Source organism: Drosophila gunungcola, chromosome 3R (assembly GCF_025200985.1).
Source record: "Drosophila gunungcola strain Sukarami chromosome 3R, Dgunungcola_SK_2, whole genome shotgun sequence".
NCBI lineage: Eukaryota > Metazoa > Arthropoda > Insecta > Diptera > Drosophilidae > Drosophila > Drosophila gunungcola.
This window is the reverse complement of record NC_069139.1, coordinates 10,511,574-10,529,860: the sequence shown is the minus strand read 5'-3', so window position 1 is coordinate 10,529,860 and position 18,287 is coordinate 10,511,574. Positions and strand designations below refer to the sequence as shown.

Here is an 18,287-nt window from a genome sequence, read left to right as displayed (position 1 = left end):
ATCGATTTAATATGGTATAAAAAATATATGTTGTGTAAAATATTTATCTGTTCCTACCAATATTAGCCGTGACTATTCCCAGGCTTAGCCAACACTACTTTTGGGATTTTTCGAACGCGATAGTACGTTTTAGGTTGCACGTGTGCGGTATTGTGCACTTTTGTTTTGCTTCATGAGCTCGATTTAATTTATCCCAAAACTCGAACTAAAACAATGGTGGCCAAGGGCAAAAAGGCCAGTGCCGATGCGGTTTACGCCAAAAAGACGGTGAAGTCGGCCAATCCCTTCGACAACTCGGCGGCGCAGACGAGTAAGCGTGGACAGAACCAGAATCCCTTCGATGTGCACGTCAACAAGGAGAAGTTCAAGATTCTGGGCAGGATCTGCAAGCATGACAGGGGAATGCCGGGCGTGTCGCGGGCCAAGGCTCTGCAGAAGCGAGCCCAAACACTGGGTCAACAGTTCGCCGTGAAGCACAAGACCAACCGGTTTAAGGACAACCGAATTGGCAAACATTTAAGCGGCGATCAGCTCACGGAATCCGTGATGAACGCCCGCTATCTGGCCGAAAAGATGTCCCAGGTGCGCTCCAATCAGAAGGCAGAGAAGTTCAACCTCAACGACGACGAACTGCTGACCCACAGGGGCCAAACTCTGGAAGAGATCGAGCAGTACAGGGACGAGCGGTCCGATGACGAGGAGCTAGACGACGAAGCCCTAGATGGTGGGTTCTCACAAAGATTTGCTTTTAACATTCATGACTAACTAATAGTTTTTGATAGCCGACTTCACATCTGCTGCTCACTTTGGAGGCGATGGCGACACCGCCCAAGATCGGCAGTTAGCCATCGATGAGATGATCGTCGAGCAGAAACGCCGCAAGAACGAAATCGCAAAGGAGAAGGACGAGGTGTACGATCTCACCGAGAAACTGGATGCCAACTACAAGCTCCTGCTGCCGCTGGTGGCCAAGGCCACCAAAGATGAGCAGGACGCCAAGCCGCCACCAGATGCCTACGACAAACTTCTCAAGGAGATGATCTTCGAGCCGCGCGGCAGTGTCACGGATAAGCTCATCAATCCCGATGAGTTGGCCAAACAGGAGGCGGCTCGTCTGGAGAAGCTGGAGAACGAGCGACTGCGACGCATGCGGGCCGATGGTGAGGAGGATGAGCAGGCCTCCGTTTCACAGCCCAAACATCGTTCGGCGGATGACCTAGACGATGGGTACTTCTGGGCTGGCGACGAAGATGCGGAGGATGATACCCTGGCCTACGACTTGGAGGGCAATCTGGGCACACATCTCAATGGAAAAAAAGAAGCCAAGAAGGAGGATGAGGAGGAAGATGGTGAAGAGGGCGACGAAGAGGAGGAGGAGGACTCCGATGAGGAGAGCGATTCAGATGTCGATAATCTGAGTGATCTCAAGGAATCTGAGAGTGAATCCGAGGCTGAGGAAACTCCTCAAATCAGCAAAAAGAAAGCAAAGAAATCGGAAAAAACTCCTGCCTCGTTAGATACCAGTATACCTTTCACCATCAAAATGCCCAAGTCTTACGAAGACTTCACTGAACTCATTGCCAAACACGCTGCTCCCCAGCAGGCCACCATTATCGAAAGGATCATTAAATGCAATCATCCCAAACTGGAAGGCGTGAATCGTGAAAATGTGGTCAAGTTGTACTCGTTCCTGCTCCAGTATATCAAGGATTTGTTTGAGGATGCCAGCGAGCTGGACATACGTGGACATTTTCAACTGCTCTCAAAGTTTATGCCACATTTGTACGAGCTGACGCAATTGAATCCCGAACGAATGTCCAATACATTACTGGAAGTGATCAAAGAGAAGTATGGGGAGTTCAGGAAAAACCACAAGATGTATCCTTCGCTAGACACACTGATTTACTTCAAGCTGGTGGCCAACCTATACTCCACATCAGATTTCCGTCATCCGGTGGCCACGCCTTGCTTTGTTTTCATGCAGCACATCCTTTCCAGATCGCGAGTGCGAACGCGTCAGGAAATATCAATGGGCCTCTTTCTGGTCACCGTGGTCTTGGAGTTTGTGTCGCAATCCAAAAGAGTTCTCCCAGCTGTTTTTAACTTCCTGCAAGGCATTCTACACATGTCCATACCTAAGCGGGATGTGGAGCAACTCGATATCACGCCACCCTTTGAGCGGGATGGACCATTGAGCAAACTACTGGCAATCCCCGCAAATAAGGAATGTCAGAAACTGGAGCCCCAACAGCTACAGGCTGCGGATTTGGTCACCCAAACAGTCACTGCAGATTTCAAGGTTCGGGCACTGGACACAACGCTCCTGCTGATCAAGGAAGCTCTCCAGCTGGTGGAGGAGCATGTGGGTGCCTGCTACTTGGCCAAACCCTTTCTGAGGTTACTCGCCCGCCTGCCACTTGACTCGTATCCCGACCATGTGCATCTGCACCACAAGGAAGCAACCCAATTGGCCGAAAAGCTGGCTGAGCAGAAAATGAAACCCCTGGCTCCGGCGGAAAGGAAGCCCAAGGCTCTCAGGCTGCTGGAACCGCGATTTGAGGCGGTCTACGACGACAAGCGCCGGCCCAAGATGTCCAAGGCCAAGGAAGAGCGGGCCAAACTGCTGCACAAGATTAAGCGCGAGAAGAAGGGCGCCATCCGTGAGATCCGCAGAGATACTGCCTTCGTTCAGGAACTCAAGCTCAAGCAAACGTTGCGAAGGTGGGTTGTTTATTTAAAGGTGGTAACCCTTTTCGCTAACCGATTCTTATTTTTTTACAGCGACAAGGAGCGCCACGAGAAGGTCAAACGCATCTACCAGGAGGCATCCATGCAGCAGGGCGAGCTCAACGAGTTGGCCCGTGCCAAAAAGAAGAAGAAGTTTTAGATGTGCTCCAACTAGGTTGACTTTGAATTAGTTTTTAACTAGACTATACACTTAACTGAGAGTAAAGAGCAGCGCATTGCAGCTTCTATTTTAATAACACAAAACGACCTTCAAAATTGAACGTATTAATGCTAACCTAGATTATTCACAAACAACAGAGTGGGTCGATGTCGATTGAAATGAAGGCAAAACTGAATAGCTATCTATAAAATCATAAAAATAATACAAAATCCTTAACGTAAATTAATATTGTCCGTTACAAGAATATTGGATTGTGTTTTTGATTAAACTTACTTTCAACCCTTTATATCCTTGATCGCAATTATACAGGGTTGGTCAAAAGTATTTACACAAATCAATACTCTTGAGCACCCCAGTGTACCTTATATCACGCTTAACTTCCTGAAAATTAGAAAGGATCAGGAGAACAGAATAAAAGTAAAATTTACAAGTTTTCTTTAACCAGTATCACTTTTATTTAAGAACATTTTTTAAGCTATGTTTAGATTGTTAACCAAATCGACCCACCCTATTGTATGTATATAAAATCCAAAGTGTCTACGCCTTCTTGCCCGAGATTTGCCGGCATCGCAGCGTTGCCTGTTCCACCGCTCCAGACACTGCTGCCCGAAAACCTGCAACCGACATCAAAGGTTGAGTTGGAGGCGATAAGCGAGTGCGTCATCCGCATCATCACCGCCACTTACCTGACAGCTCGAGTTGTCTGAGTGCCGCCGCCGTCGAGCCCGCCGGGCTAGTGACCCCGTCTTTGAGCTGTCCGGGATGCAGTCCACTGTCTCGCACCATCTGACCAGCTCCCAGGACGGTTTGCGATGCCAGGCGGTAGGCCAGATCCCTGGGCATTCCCATATGAACGGCTCCGTCAGCCAAAGCCTCAATCATCACGAACACATAGGCAGGTCCACTGCCACTTAGGGCAGTGACCACATCCAACTGGGACTCATCTACTGCCTCGCAAGTGCCCACGGACTGCAGGAGCTTTTGAGTGACCTCTGCATCTGCATCGGTGGCCTGGGATCCGCGAACGAATACCGAGCAGCCTGAACATACCACTGCCGGCAGATTTGGCATCACGCGGATCACACGAGCTTGCTGGGAAAGACTGGACTCGATGGTGGACAGGGTGATGCCCATGGCCACGGAGAGGAATAGTTTGCCGGAGCTGATTGGTTGAATCTCCGATAGAACCGAGGGCACCACTTGGGGTTTCACGGACACAAAGACCACATCTGATTGTTGCACAACAGGTGCATTCTTAACCACTGTTTCCACTCCCAGGGCTTGAAAGGACTGCAGGGAGAGCTTATCCGCCGGATGCACACTAGCTATCAGAGTGCTGGGTTTGGCCAAACCTGGAGATTTTAAAGAGCGTGCGATTAAATTGGGAAATCATGTGATAAAAAGATTAGATGTACAACATATTTTAAAACATGTATCCCTTATACTTTTTATCACATCATATATTTTCTTAGGGCTTAGGAATAAGTATGATATGCAGGTTTCTATAAAATATCTCACCGGCTGCCAGGAACCCCTTGGCCAAGGCTTTGGCCATATTGCCACCGCCCAGGAATCCGATCTTTCCGATCGTCGACATTGTGTTTTAACTGTGTAATTTCGCGGCTTGAGTACTGCACTTTGTGCTGGCGGATCGGCGACTGTTTGTCCGCTGCCGGCGCTTACCAAAAACAGCCAGCGGGGACTGATAAGAAATCTGGCTCGATCCACCCCCCAACCCCCTGCGATGTGCGAACAACAAACCCAGTGATTCGGGCTTATCAGGGGGAGTTCCTGTGTGTTGGTTTCACACACAATTGCCGCCAATTAATAATAACAACTATACAAATAATTATTACTTATTTTAAACATTTTTTTCTTATGATGATATATTGAGATATATATAAAAAATATAAAAAGTTATACTTAATTTCATTTGTAGATTGGGATATATTATTATTTTGACCGCAATTGTATAGCCTTTATCTGCTAGAACTGCCTGCGGAGTGGAATTCATTCACCCATTAGCAGGCATGACGAAGTCCAAATTTATGCGAGGTGCCGATGCCCTGTAATCCCTGCAATCGTACATTGATCCATTTTGGTGTTTCGAGTTCTATTCGCGCGAGGCTCATTGGAAATACTTATTTACCAAGATTCGAAAACACTCTGTACTCTTAAAGATAAGAACGGTTATCAGTTGAATGTGATAATAATAACGGAGAAAAAGGTTTAGTAGAAGTGACCAAAATTGTAGACTTCTTTAGTAAATAAAGAATCATTGCCGTTGCAATCTTCTTATACATTTATTTATATAATATGGGAATGGAAGAGTTGCTGAAAGACTACTGCGTTTTGTTTATGTTTTGTGATGTTGGTGTTTATTGACGTTGTGTATAGCAAGAGGGGTTTCGGATGAGTCAAGATGGATTGCTATTTGCAAAAATAGTTTTTGAAGAAGGGTTGTTTGTCGGCTAGGTAAAGCTTTGAATTGAAAAAAAATGTATTTCGAACCTATATTCATATTTATTTAAAAACTGTAATTTTAAAACCGATAACAGAATCCAGCTGGCAATCGTTTCATTCCGCATTCCCGCCAAATATCGATATTTTCTGACAAACATCGAAAAGTCCGATATTTTGAAAACATCGGTGTCATCGATATTGGCATTGAGGCTTCCACCTCTAGAGCGCTCACACGGGAGTAATTTTTACCGTAGAAATTGCAATTTAACGCCTTGCGATCGCCAGAAACTCATAAAATACTAGATACCGATTATAACAAAATAGGGCCTGCCAATGGCAACGGATTAGGTACGTGGATATATCCAATTCCAGACCTAATTATCTCCCTAAGCGTGTGTGAGTGCCTGCGTGGGTGTATGGGTACGTGTGCCCCTGTATGTGTGCCTTGTTTTCTCACACAATTTCGCTGCAATTTAGAAAAAATTAACAAAAGCGCAGTAACAGCAGCAACAACAACAAGGAAACGCATCAATTTCGAGGTTTATTGCATATACTAGAAAAATAAACAATCAAGTTGGAGGAGAACTGGATATCGTATGCCCAGTGGCTGATTGATAAACAACCCGAAAAAAACCCTCGAAATTCTGGAGTAGGACGGTACGTATGTTACCTCCAGATCGTGTGGCCATGAAAACCTAATTGATTTGCAAATAACCCACAGGGCCACGTCGCTATCGCTTATCTACTGCACTGAGAGAAAAACAAACGAAGTGTGCCATTCGTATTCGATATTTGCCTTCAAATTCTCTGGCGGCCGTGATTAGTTCCCAAAAATAAACAAACCCAAAAAACATGTCCTCGTCGTCGGCGTCCGGCGGTCGAAAGCAGCCCACTGCCGTGTCCCGGATGAAGCAGGACTACATGCGGCTCAAGCGGGATCCCCTGCCCTACATCACCGCTGAGCCGCTGCCCAACAACATCCTCGAGTGGCACTACTGCGTCAAGGGTCCGGAAGACTCGCCCTACTACGGCGGCTACTACCACGGCACCCTGCTATTCCCGCGCGAATTCCCCTTCAAGCCGCCCTCCATCTACATGCTGACGCCGAACGGACGCTTCAAAACCAACACGAGACTGTGCTTGAGCATATCAGGTAGATATGGGGGTTCTAGGGGCTTCAAAGCTATGATCTATCTCTAAACACTGGCAGAATCACATCATTCTTTGTAAGAATTGGGTACATCTCTCCTTGAGCCTCATTAGATATATTTCATCATAAAGACATTTAGAGCTTTAGGTCAGGCTTGCATATTAGGTTGTTTATATCATCACTACGATTGTTGATTTTTCTTCGGAGCTGTTGACTCATTAAGTTTAAGTAGTTTAAAGTCATTTTTAAATACACATTTTCTAGTGTCTTAAAAATAAATAATGCGGACTTATTTAATCAGTATTAATCGTTCGAGGAGTATGGTGTGGGGAAATCAAATCAAATTAAATGAAATTTATTCAGCGCCTCTAATACAACAATATTTTTGTTTGTGCCAGTGCTATCCAATCATGTTTATAAGTTGAGTATTGCCGCACCTGAGGGATTTTAATTTCAGTACCTTATTTACAAGAATATAAGCTGGTTAAACAAATTGTATTTATACACTTGTCTGAATTAAACTACAAAAGGCGTTGCTACCAACATTTGTCTGTGACCTTTTTCGGTAGCACACAATGCTATGATGATAATTTACAAAAAAAAATGTTTTATCTTATCTATATTATACTAGAACGCTTTCATATTTCTCGATAATCATTCTTCGCTAATCTGTATTGTGTTACAATTTTATTTATTATCATCGAGTTGATTAACATTTTAAAATTTAAATTGTAGTTTCTAAAAATACACCAAGTATAACATTATTAAATATTAAACTGCCAGGAAACAATATTTTGAAAGGAAAGAAAAAGTTGTGTGCATTTCTTTAAATGTATAAAAAAATCGAAACTATTAAATTTCCATTTACTTATGCACTGTTTTTTGTTTTTAGACTTTCATCCGGACACTTGGAACCCCACCTGGTGCGTGGGCACTATTCTTACTGGTCTGCTGAGCTTCATGGTAAGTGCATTTGGCATTCCGGGCATTCATAAATTGATTGAGTTGTTTTTATTCCGTAGCTCGAGAGTACACCCACACTCGGGTCCATTGAGTCGTCGAACTATGACAAGCAAATGTTTGCTCAAAAATCGCTAGCATTTAACCTGCGCAACACCAACTTCTGTGAGCTGTTTCCCGACGTGGTCGATGAGATCAAGCAGCGATTGCAGGGTACCCAGGCGGCGGCTGCGGCGGGAGGTATTGCGTCTACCTCGAGCGGAGCAAAGCGGTCCAACGGGCTGGCCAATGGCGCGGCCTTGGCATCGGCGGATGGCAGTCTGGCGGCGGGTGGCTTGGCCAATCCACAGAATGCAGCGGACGCAATCGATGGTGGTGCGGGGGGTCAGGCGGATTTGGCCAGTGGCGGCGGAGCGTCGGCACTGCAGAACAGTGCACGGAATTCCTATTTAAACTGGCAGTCCGTCTATTCAAACCTGGTGATCATCATCTGCTTTGCGATATTTGCCCTCATTGTTAATTACGTGATCAAGAACCTGAATCAGGAATAGGATTAACGACACAGCCTCTATATTTATATACAAATATAGTTACACATCCGTATGCATGTGCATATTTAATCTAGTTAACTCTAAAGTATAGTAGTCTTCGTGGATTCAGTACCGCTTTAGAAGTATTTACAGACCCCGCTTCAAACCCAAAATAACCGCCACAGGCGCCGCCATCCATTCCCACATTTCCCACGATCTGAAATTATTGGCAATAACAACTAGAAACACAGAAACACATATTTCTAAACTCAATTTGTGAAATCTTTAAATTGTTTTGTTATGTATTCATTACTATTAAAGTCTAGTTTAATACAAAGTGAATGCAGCCAGGAATATGTTTGTAAATGAATAAAAAAAAAACGGCAACATATGAGCTCGTGTACAAATTAGCCAACTTATGTGTGAGTTTCCTGCTTATAAAATGGATCTTCATTTTCAGCCACCATAAATTGCCTGATGTTGATTCAACTTGAATAATAAGTTGTAATTTGTAGTTGGCTTTACGCTGGCTAAGCGGCTTAAATGTGAAGCAAAGTCGCCGACTGCTGACCATAATTTTTTCTCATTCTCGGTGGGTAGAGCTAAATCCAATAAAGTGAAGCCTGGGTGACCGACAATGTTTCACATTTAAAGCGCTTAACACACGCCCACAAGTCTCTTTGCGGCAACTTTGTTGGCCATCGTAAGCCGAAATTACTCACATGACGCTTATTACTGGTGAGGTTGGGCAGGAATGACCAAGTTTGTTGGCTTAAACGATTTGTGGCACCCGTTGTTACAGCAAGTTATGTCCTTGCATTAAAAACTACAGTCAGAGAGAAATGAAACTTATAATTGCACAACATTTAAAATTTGCTATGGAAATAAGAAAGTAATTTATTATATTTTATTATTTTTCTATATAGTTTTAAGGTGATTTATTTAAATTTTAATACCTAACACCTGTTACCTAATATTTCTGGAATCTCATTCTTCACTCTTATTTTTCAACAGCTACGAAACACGTATGAGAACTTTCTGGATTGTTTTTTTTTATGTGCAATAGCCACAACTTCATAAAAGGCAATTCGCTTACTTAGCAGCCGTGGTAAACTCCTTATAAATAAAAGAACGAAAAAGAACTTCATTTTGTGATGAAAGTTTTTTTGGCCCAGACGCTGAAGCTGATAATTTAAGTAACGTAAATTTCAAGTTCAGGCTGCATGGCAAAGTTTCCGACTGCGGCTGGCACTTGCAACTTTTCAAATTTGGTTGTTTGTTTTATGAACTTGCAACAGTTTAAGCCAATTTTGGCTGCACAAAGAGAGAACAACCACCAGCAGACACACAACATTAAATGATATCCCGGATGGTGCAGTGGTAGACACACTCACACACACACACACATCATAACCGAAACATCTCTGGTACTGTCATCAAGTATTTTAATGCGGAGTGAGGATGGGCGGGGATTTGGAAGTCGCTTGTGCTTTTGCTTTTGCTTTTGCTGTTGGTCCAAATTTATTTTGAGTGCCCACCAAGATGGCGACTGGAGTCCAAGTCCGAACTGTCTCCTGCATTTCCGCTTTATCCTTTTGATGCCAGGGGCGGATGTGATATTTTTGCTCATTTGTTCTTGGCATTTATATGCATCGGTTGCCCGAAAAGAGGTCAGTGGCGTTGGAATCCGGCGAGTTCGTTGTTCGCCGCCGAAGACAAATCCCCAAGTGTGGCCATCGCTGCCGGGCCAGGCTTAAATGCCCAACAAATGGCTACAAGACATTAGTTGGCGGCAATAAATGTCGATGCTCCCAGGCTAAGCCGCTTATCCAGGCAAATGTGCGCGAGTAAACCCACAAAAACAAAACATAAATGGAGTGGTCAACGGCCATTCGATGGAATCAAGGGAAAGTCGGCCTCCTGAGCCATAAAAATAATGGCCAAAACAAAAGCGAGTGCCCCGCGGCCAAGGCGGCCGGGTAGATAAGCAAATATAAATAAATAAAAATAACAAATGCTATAATCATTAAGTACGCCTCATTGGGGGGCATGTGCCCCCGAGTTCGGTGGCCATATGTAACTGCCCTTATGCCGTGGGTCCTGCACGGCAAACAAAAATTCAAACAGTTGTTAAATACATCATCTGCTTAACAGTTGATTTCAAGCACGAAAATGACATATTTTGTGATTTTTTCAATCATTTTAAATTTAAATTGACTCTTACATTGAGGCCATTGTACATGTTTAGTTTTTATGAACATTTTTATATTAATACAGGTTTGATCATATCCATATTTTTATTTTATCATAATTACTAGATGGCTTATGAAGAATAATGATTTGTGTTTTATTTATTTTTTACTTACCTCTTAAAAATCAAAGTTCATTAAAAAATAAGTGAACGAATTTAAAAAATAGAAGTATAAGGAAACTTCTGATTGTAAATTAAATTTGTCATAAAATTCCTGATGTATTAACTTAGAACATGAGATTGTTTGTAGTGTGGTGTTTCTTGACCACCCAGGGGTCACAAATGTTACACATCCGCACACAGAAAAACCCACAGAAACACAGTCAGATGCGCATATAAATGAAAATGTTTGTTGAATTATGTGGGCAATATATGTTTATGCCTGTGTCAGTGTGCGCAATAAACGATAAAACATAAACTTAATATGCAAAGGCCACGCGAAAATAGCAACAGCCGAAATGTATGCTATATTTGCGTTTATGTGAATGTGGGCCGGGATGTGAACATGCCCTTTATCAATGCATAAACAAATGGACATCAGCTGCGAGTTATAGCAGAAATGGCTAAACGAAAGGGTAAGTGGGTTGAGCCGTTAATATTGATCTAACAAGTGTTGGCGAATTCAAAAAAAAAAAGGTTAACGAAGGAAATAAGAACCAAAATGTATGTCGAGTTGTTATATTATTTTTTGGCAGTTTGTTAAAATTTAAAACAGCCAATGCATCACTTAATAAAAAAATAAAATAACCAGCTTTGAAAAACGAGACTAAGAATTTCATGTTCTTCAAATCATTCACGGGCCTGCTGTCCAATCAACGATACAAAAATGAGTTTTATGCTTAAATAAGCCAATGTACAGATATTTATGATGACCAAAAATTAGCATAAATCGATAAATGATAATGGGCCTTAAGCGCAGGCAAGGACTTTCCATGTAGTCAGATATATGCGCTTAAAGGAGGAGCATTTGTGCGGTGAGCAGAAACTGGGATGGTCAATTGGTGGGCTGGATAATCGCTAATTCATCCTGACAACGGTCTGCAGGTCGTTTACTCCCGGATGCCGTGCACTTGGACGCTAATCTACGGCCCCACAGTTTGGTATACGGTATACGGTATATGGGCTGCCCTGTCCACTTCATCATCATCAGCAGCATCATTTCTGGGCCCGCTGGGCTGCAAATTGTAAATTGCGAATTTCGCTCCACGATTCTAATGCGACCTGATGCGTAGATGGCAGTGGAAAAAGTTTGATCACCACTCAGCCGCGGCGTCATAAATTTCAATTAGTGCGGATGCATTTGGGCATTTGCATGCGCCAATTTTGAATTATGAACTCTGAATTTTGCCAACTGACTAATTGCTAATTGAGTTGCGTTTGGAGCTGGTTTGGGCTTTTGCCGGTTTTGTAGATCAACCAATCAATCTCTGATTGTTAGCCCAGTCGACATGCAATTAGGTCACATAGACACAGTTGGTTGAAAATTTGGGGAACAGCAAACTGATGATCCAAAGGAATATACAGAGAGGATATTAATCGTAAGCGGTCAAGGTTTTTTTTTTGGGTAAAATCTATTCAGCTTAAATAAAAAGAAATAAATAAAACTATACATTCATAAAACTCTATGAGACGTTCTAATAAAATATGAATTAGCCGGGTATTAGTATGCATTATATTATTGTATTAAAGCATAATACAATTTTAAGAGAATTTTACTTGTTGTTTTTTTTTCTTAAAAATTAAAAGTTTTAGATCATTAGTTTCTTTTTGTGTGTGTGGTCGTCTTTATGGACCGCTGTCAGTGTCGAGTTGTTGCTGTCCTAACTCCAACAAATTATGAGCACAATAAAAAGTGGCAGGAGCAACAAGAACGAGTGCGACTACATGAGCGGCAACAGCAAATGCAGCACGCGACAGTAACACAAGTGGCAGCCACTTCCGGCCAGCAGATGCTCCACATCCACATCCACACAGTTCTTGTTACTGCCCCACTCCAGTTTCTGTTCCTGGTCCTGCTCTTGCTCCTGCCCCTGGACAGCTCCTACTTGTGCTCCTGGGGGGTCTTTAAGCCTCTCGAGTGCTTACTTGTCCTTTTTATGGCAATGTGTGAGACTTTCGCATTGAATTAACTTGAGTGGCCGGCGAATGAGGGCGTTCGTGTGGTCAGTGGCTGGCATTTATGGATCAGCCTGTCAGGGCTAGCACATTTGTCAACTGTTTTCATTTACTGATGGATCAAGTTGGATAAGCAATTGCCAAAGAACTTTCAGAAAACGCTTTAAGGCTGGCAACTGGTAGTCATACAAAACATACTAACCAAAAGATATACATTAATGTAATAGCCTTAAATCAATCGTTTAATGTTTATTAAGTTAATTTTATTATCCCAAGAATGGGTTACTTTACAGTAAATGTCTAATGGAAGTAATTTGCATCGAGACTTTAATTTAATAGTTTAGTTATCAAACCCTCTTCTTAATTAAACCGAATTATATGCTATGCGCATAAAACTTTGTTCAGCAAATTAAATATGTTAAAAACGCTTGCTAAAGAAAAAATGTTCAAGTCTGTAGAATTATACGATTCCATTAAAAAGTGGGGCTATTTTTGATTTAATATTTTACATAAAATACCTTCTAGACAATTTGTACTATAAGTCCACGCTTATAGTTTTTAGCGCAAAACTTTATTCTCAAAGCGTAAGTCGAGTTTGGTAGTTTAAGCTTTATTATTTTCTTTGGCACTCAACCAGTCTCAGAAGTTATCAAAAAGAGACACGCGCGTTAGAAAAGCCCCACTAGAATATGCAAAAATAAAAACATCGAGGTAAGGTTAAGGGCAGGACATGTATATACCAACTTGTTGCTCCGTTTCTGCAGGACCAGCACCAGCACCAGCACGAGTTGTTGAAAAGTAAAATTATTAAAACTTTTTGAATTAACAAAGCGCCGACAACGAGCTAAATGACGTCAACGATGTCCGCGCGCGCAAAAAGTGAATTAAAAGGGGAATAAAAAGCGACAAAGTTAATTTATGCACAACTAGATACAAACAGGGGATGTTGCAAGAGGGGGACAGTACGGCGGAGACACAGCGAATAGTTGAAACTGTAGCTGAACTGTGGAAACGGAAAACTGAACGCCATATTAGATTCAAATGCATTTCCCTGTTGGTCGACACCTCCCGTTTCCGGTTGCGTCAGGGGTCCACCCCCATCTGCTCTCCGCCCTCTTTCCGCCCCTAGCTTCCGCACTCGCAACCGGAAATGAACAGCAAACTTTTCAATTGAGTTTTCCGCCTCTGCAGCACTGGGCCACGATAAAGTTTCGGCATTATTTTTGTTTATTTTCTTGTTGATCCATAAAATACAGCCAAAGCCAGAGACGTACGCCAAGATTTTATCAGGGGCTCTAACATTTTTCACTTTTATCGGACTCAATTTGACTTGTAGCAAAAAACAAGACAATAATTTAAAGACATTTATAAGGCTACGAAATTTATTTTATAGAATTAAAAAACTGCTTTTTAATTTTATTAATATTAAAATTTCTTGCAAATGGAAAAAATGTGTAATACACAAAAATGTTGTTAAATAATTAAATAAATTTCAACAAATGTTTTTTTTTTTAATAATAATAAGTGTGAAGGATTGCTCAAGCCCCCGCATACTCCACTGATCCTTAAAACGGCTATTCAAGGCGTGGCCTCCCTAATTGAGCCTAGCATTTGCGGCAGTTAGCATAAATTGACAACGAGCCGAAACTAAAACAAGAATAACAGCGAAGGTTAATTAATTTGCGGATAAATCCTTTGCAACAAAGCAAAAACTACAAGGTTTTGCAAACAATCAAAGCTCATAAATTCCGAACAAATTAAGCAGTCGAAACTTGGTCCCTAATCCCAGTCTCAGCTGGTGTCCAGTCGGTGGTAATGATGGGTATTTGCCAGGCAACCGGAAACAGAGAAACAGCAGCAAAACAGCCCCCACACATCAATGGCAATCATGGAAATTGGACGGCTAAGTTTAGGGCCCCGAACAAAGGAGAATTAGGGAAAAGGGCAGAGAGAAAGGAAAAAACCATGAAAATGTATATTTTTTCAGGGCTTAAGAAAAACGCCGACAAAGCGAACAGAAAATCAACAGAGCCAAGCAGGCAATAAACTGCCTGACAAATGAAAATAAAAGCCCGGCCCGCAATGAGCCAAATGCGGCAAGAAACAAAATACGAAATACAACCAACGAGATACAAGCTACATCCTCCAAGGCGGCTGAAGCGGACTGAAGGCGAAAAGAACGAGCAGCAGTTGATGCCCTTCCGCTGGGCGCCAGAGAGCTCCGGGCACATCCGCCGCTGGTCATTTCAATCAATTTACCCGAACACACTCACATGAGCAGCTACAGACGGATGGTTCCATACATGCATGGCGGTGTATGTGCACTGGCAGAAATTACCCCCTCAAACGGCTATCATTTCGTTTTTTTTTAAGATCATAAATTTATGTTTGTTAGGTCCTTAAAAATTTACAAATTTATATAAGTCATTAAGATGTTAGTTCTTTTTTCTAAGTTGTATCAATACAATTTGATCCTTAGGTTTTTAATTATTTGTCTATTTTAAATTTAAAGTTCTTAATTTTTTGTGACTAATTTTTGACACCAATTGTAAGATAAGTGCAAATAGTATTGATGGTTTTTATTTCCCCTGTAAGTATATATTTGTAAGCAACATTACAGCTAGAATTAATTTATGTTGTATTTTACATTATTTGTTTGGTGTATCCAATAATTGTACGATAAGTACTGATGGTGATAAGTAACCTATATCGCCAAGGATTGTTCCCTGTGCTGGCTGGATTCGACTTTTTTAATAAATGCTTGGTTGGAGAAGCTCTACTGAAATTCGCTAGCCGGAAATGGCAGCCATGACGGAAACGAAGACACATTGTTGCTGCGGCCCCAAAGCGACGAATCTGCGAGTGTGTGTTTGTGTGTGTGAGTGTGCAAATGGTTAGCCGCATGTGAGTGTGTGTATGCGTGTGAGAGAGGTGGAGAAGACATACATAAGCAGTTATTTGTCATGTAGCAAACTCTCAAAATACTTTATTCACTCACACAGCAGAGTGCAATACAAAGAAATGTTTGCAGCTCAGCAAAACACCGGAAGTCGTAAAAAGTATTTCAATTTAGTGCAAAACGTCCTTGCCACCTCCTCCATGACAACATCACCTCCCTGCCCGCTTCCCCTCATCTCCAGCAGCTGCTTCGCTGATTGAAGACTTGGCCAGCAGTATTTTTCCCCTTTTCCGGTGCGGTTTTTATGTGGGCACGTTTTTTTTCTCCTGCATATCCAGCGTTCCCAAAAACTGTGAAACAGCAACTATGTGGTAGCGCTCAGCAATATCGCGTTAAACCCATATGATGGTGGCTCAAGCTAAAGCAAACGACAATAACGTATTTTATTCAAATGAACGAAAGTTTTTATTTTTGAATACACTAGGAAATTATTTCCTTCATGCGAAATTTGTTTAACAACATCTTACAACAATTTGAAGATCAAATATGTTTTATTCTACCTGAATATTTACAAATAATTGTAAGACAGAAGTAATGAGAAAAGTACTGAAGTACTAAATGTTAAAATAGAAATTCAAGGAGTTAAAACCCCAGTGGCTTTTTTTTTTCAATTTCATTGTCAATCTCATCTGGATATCTTCCGTTTGGTTCTGGTAACTATTCGTTGTTTCGCCTCAATTTCAGCTTTAGTTATATATTTCAGAGACACGTCTCCTGCTCCCAAATTCCGAATCCGTTTTTCCCCGCCTTTCGTTTCGGCTTGATGCTCCGTGACTTTTCGCGTCTGGCGATTCACACGTTCTGGCCGGGTTAGTGGGGCCAATTTCTGGCTTTTCCCCGGGCTAACACCAGATACGACAACACTTTTATGTGGACGCTTTGTTGTCATTGGATTTCGGTGCTAAAGCAACGAAGCAACGAGCTGTTCGCTCTTGCCCGGGGCACGTAGTTAGCATTCTGCATCTGCAATCCGTAACAGAAATTAATGATTCTAAGGCAAGCGAGCCATCGACGATGCCAGAACAAACAGAAATGAGAGCTGGACAACAAACAAGCTGCCATGTGTGTCATATTATACGGCAACTTAGCTGAAAATGCTGATGCCTGTTTGCATCTCTGTGTGTCTTCTCCGGACCAAAATGAAGTGGGTGGACTACCCAAACAAGATGCACCGAACGAAAATTTGCAACTAAATCCAAGAATCTTTATATGGTATTAGGTAGAAGTTTTTTAATAGTTAAAAAGATATCTAAAATTAGTTCCAAAGAGTTACGTATTACTGTAAAAAAATTAATTAAATACTATTTAATTATAAACTTAACTTTTTGCGTAAATGGCATTTTCTGTTGTGTAAACTTGGACATGCATATATTATATATTAGTTAGTTGTCAAAATATCAAATATGCCTGACGTTATAAGTTATTTTCCGTTGTGATTTATCTCCATCAGAGTGCTTGTTTCTGGGAATACGGATGCCTGCCCCTGATTCAAATTCTGACCGCAAGGCCATGATTTTAATTAATGCGTAGGATAAAATCAATTTGCAATATGACCGAGCGGCCAGCCCGCCGCAAGCTTCAAATTAATGTCTGTGCTTACACTGAAAGCAAGAATTTCTGTTCATTTCGCCGACTGGGCTATAAATAAGCCACCCGCAAATAGCCAGGCGACCAAGGGTGCGTATGTGCGATCCGCAGCATGTCGCGTACAATGAGGGAAACGTGCGACTCGTTTGTCACGTGCGCAGTCAGTAAATTGCAATAAGCGCGGCACCAAGTTAAAATAAGTGCGAAAGAAGAAAGTGGTTTATTTTTCACGAGAAACCAAATAAAAGTGGAAGCACGAGAGTTGTCTCATCAATTTCTGGCATTTTGGTGCTGGCAAAAAATAAAACAATGTTTAGTCATCACTTACATCTGACTTTTTCATAAAGTGAGATTAGAGATGGCATCAACAAATAGAAATAAATACTCAACATAAATGTTGATTGTTTGAATATTTACATTTAAATATAATTAATAAATTATTTAGAAGGAAATTATATGTACGACAACATTTTTGATAGCTCACGCACATTATAAAAAAAAGCTTTATTATAATTTTCCAAAAAGAATTTAGTCCTCTTAAACAGGTTCAGTTCTGCTTGTGTATAATTTGAGAACTTATGCCTAAAATTTAAAAAAAAGTATACTTTAGAATTCCTAAAGAAGGTCTAAATACTTTAATAACATTTTTACATCACTAGTTTTGTCGAAAGCACTTCGGATCTCCTGGAGTATAATCTCTATCTTGGCAATATCCCTTTTTTCAGACAAAAAAAAAGGTTTCTCGCAGCTCTCGTATATCATTTTGCTTGGCACGACATTCATTTTGGCTGCCTTGACTATTTGCACGTTTTTTCATTTGTATTTTCGGAGGTGTCTCTGGCTTACATAGAGTTAAGTACTTTCTGCTTCGGAGGGTGACTACGGAAATAAAATTGAATTAATCTTCTATCAGAACGATACAATTTAATTATTAAGAGATACGTGATACGTGATATCGGTTCAGTTTCTGTCGGGCCCAGTTAGCTTCAGACCGGTCACACTTTATTTGATACACATTTGTGGTCAAAACGCTTATAATTGCTATTGAAGGCCATTAGCGCGGCCCATACAAATTATTTTAAATCATGCCACGCAAACGAAAGTGCTTTGTGGAGTGTGTGTTTTTTGCGATCATCGCCGTTCGAATGGCAAACAAAATAGCAAAAAATCCAATTATGCCCAAGCACGTATTTTCCATTAAGCAAACAGCAAATGGCGGCCAGCCGACAGCAGTCAGATAGCCACAAGCACATTATGGGCACAAGGTACCAAACTGTTCCGTTCCAAATTCCAATTCTGATGTATTTCATATAAAAGCGTAGCTATTATGTGCCTTAAAATTACTTGAATCAAATTACTTGAGT

General features: G+C 41.6%; 3 protein-coding genes across 4 annotated transcripts; 2 read left to right on the top strand and 1 right to left on the bottom strand.

Annotated features, from left to right (window-relative positions):
• The first annotated feature begins 117 nt into the window (after window positions 1-117).
• LOC128260656 (nucleolar protein 14 homolog) lies at window positions 118-3,055 on the top strand. The gene is made up of 3 exons (XM_052993814.1): window positions 118-724; window positions 783-2,721; window positions 2,782-3,055. Exons 1-3 carry the CDS (start codon window positions 214-216, stop codon window positions 2,885-2,887), a joined length of 2,556 nt encoding a protein of 851 aa, XP_052849774.1. The 5' UTR covers window positions 118-213; the 3' UTR covers window positions 2,888-3,055.
• Window positions 3,056-3,339: 284 nt separating this feature from the next.
• On the bottom strand, window positions 3,340-4,711 carry LOC128260662 (pyrroline-5-carboxylate reductase 3). Its single transcript, XM_052993825.1, has 3 exons — window positions 4,427-4,711; window positions 3,595-4,260; window positions 3,340-3,522 (listed from the first exon to the last, which is right to left on the bottom strand). The coding sequence occupies exons 1-3, from the start codon at window positions 4,503-4,505 to the stop codon at window positions 3,446-3,448; spliced, it is 822 nt and encodes a 273-aa protein (XP_052849785.1). The 5' UTR covers window positions 4,506-4,711; the 3' UTR covers window positions 3,340-3,445.
• Window positions 4,712-5,569: 858 nt separating this feature from the next.
• On the top strand, window positions 5,570-8,421 carry LOC128266159 (ubiquitin-conjugating enzyme E2 J2). Of its 2 annotated transcripts, none has more exons than XM_053002483.1 (5): window positions 5,570-5,719; window positions 5,849-6,028; window positions 6,093-6,524; window positions 7,414-7,484; window positions 7,544-8,421. In XM_053002483.1, exons 3-5 carry the CDS (start codon window positions 6,224-6,226, stop codon window positions 8,030-8,032), a joined length of 861 nt encoding a protein of 286 aa, XP_052858443.1. In that variant the 5' UTR covers window positions 5,570-5,719; window positions 5,849-6,028; window positions 6,093-6,223; the 3' UTR covers window positions 8,033-8,421. The 2 variants fall into 2 exon arrangements, with proteins under 2 accessions (XP_052858443.1, XP_052858442.1); XM_053002482.1 differs by having other exon boundaries at window positions 5,570-5,791.
• The last annotated feature ends 9,866 nt before the right edge of the window (window positions 8,422-18,287 follow it).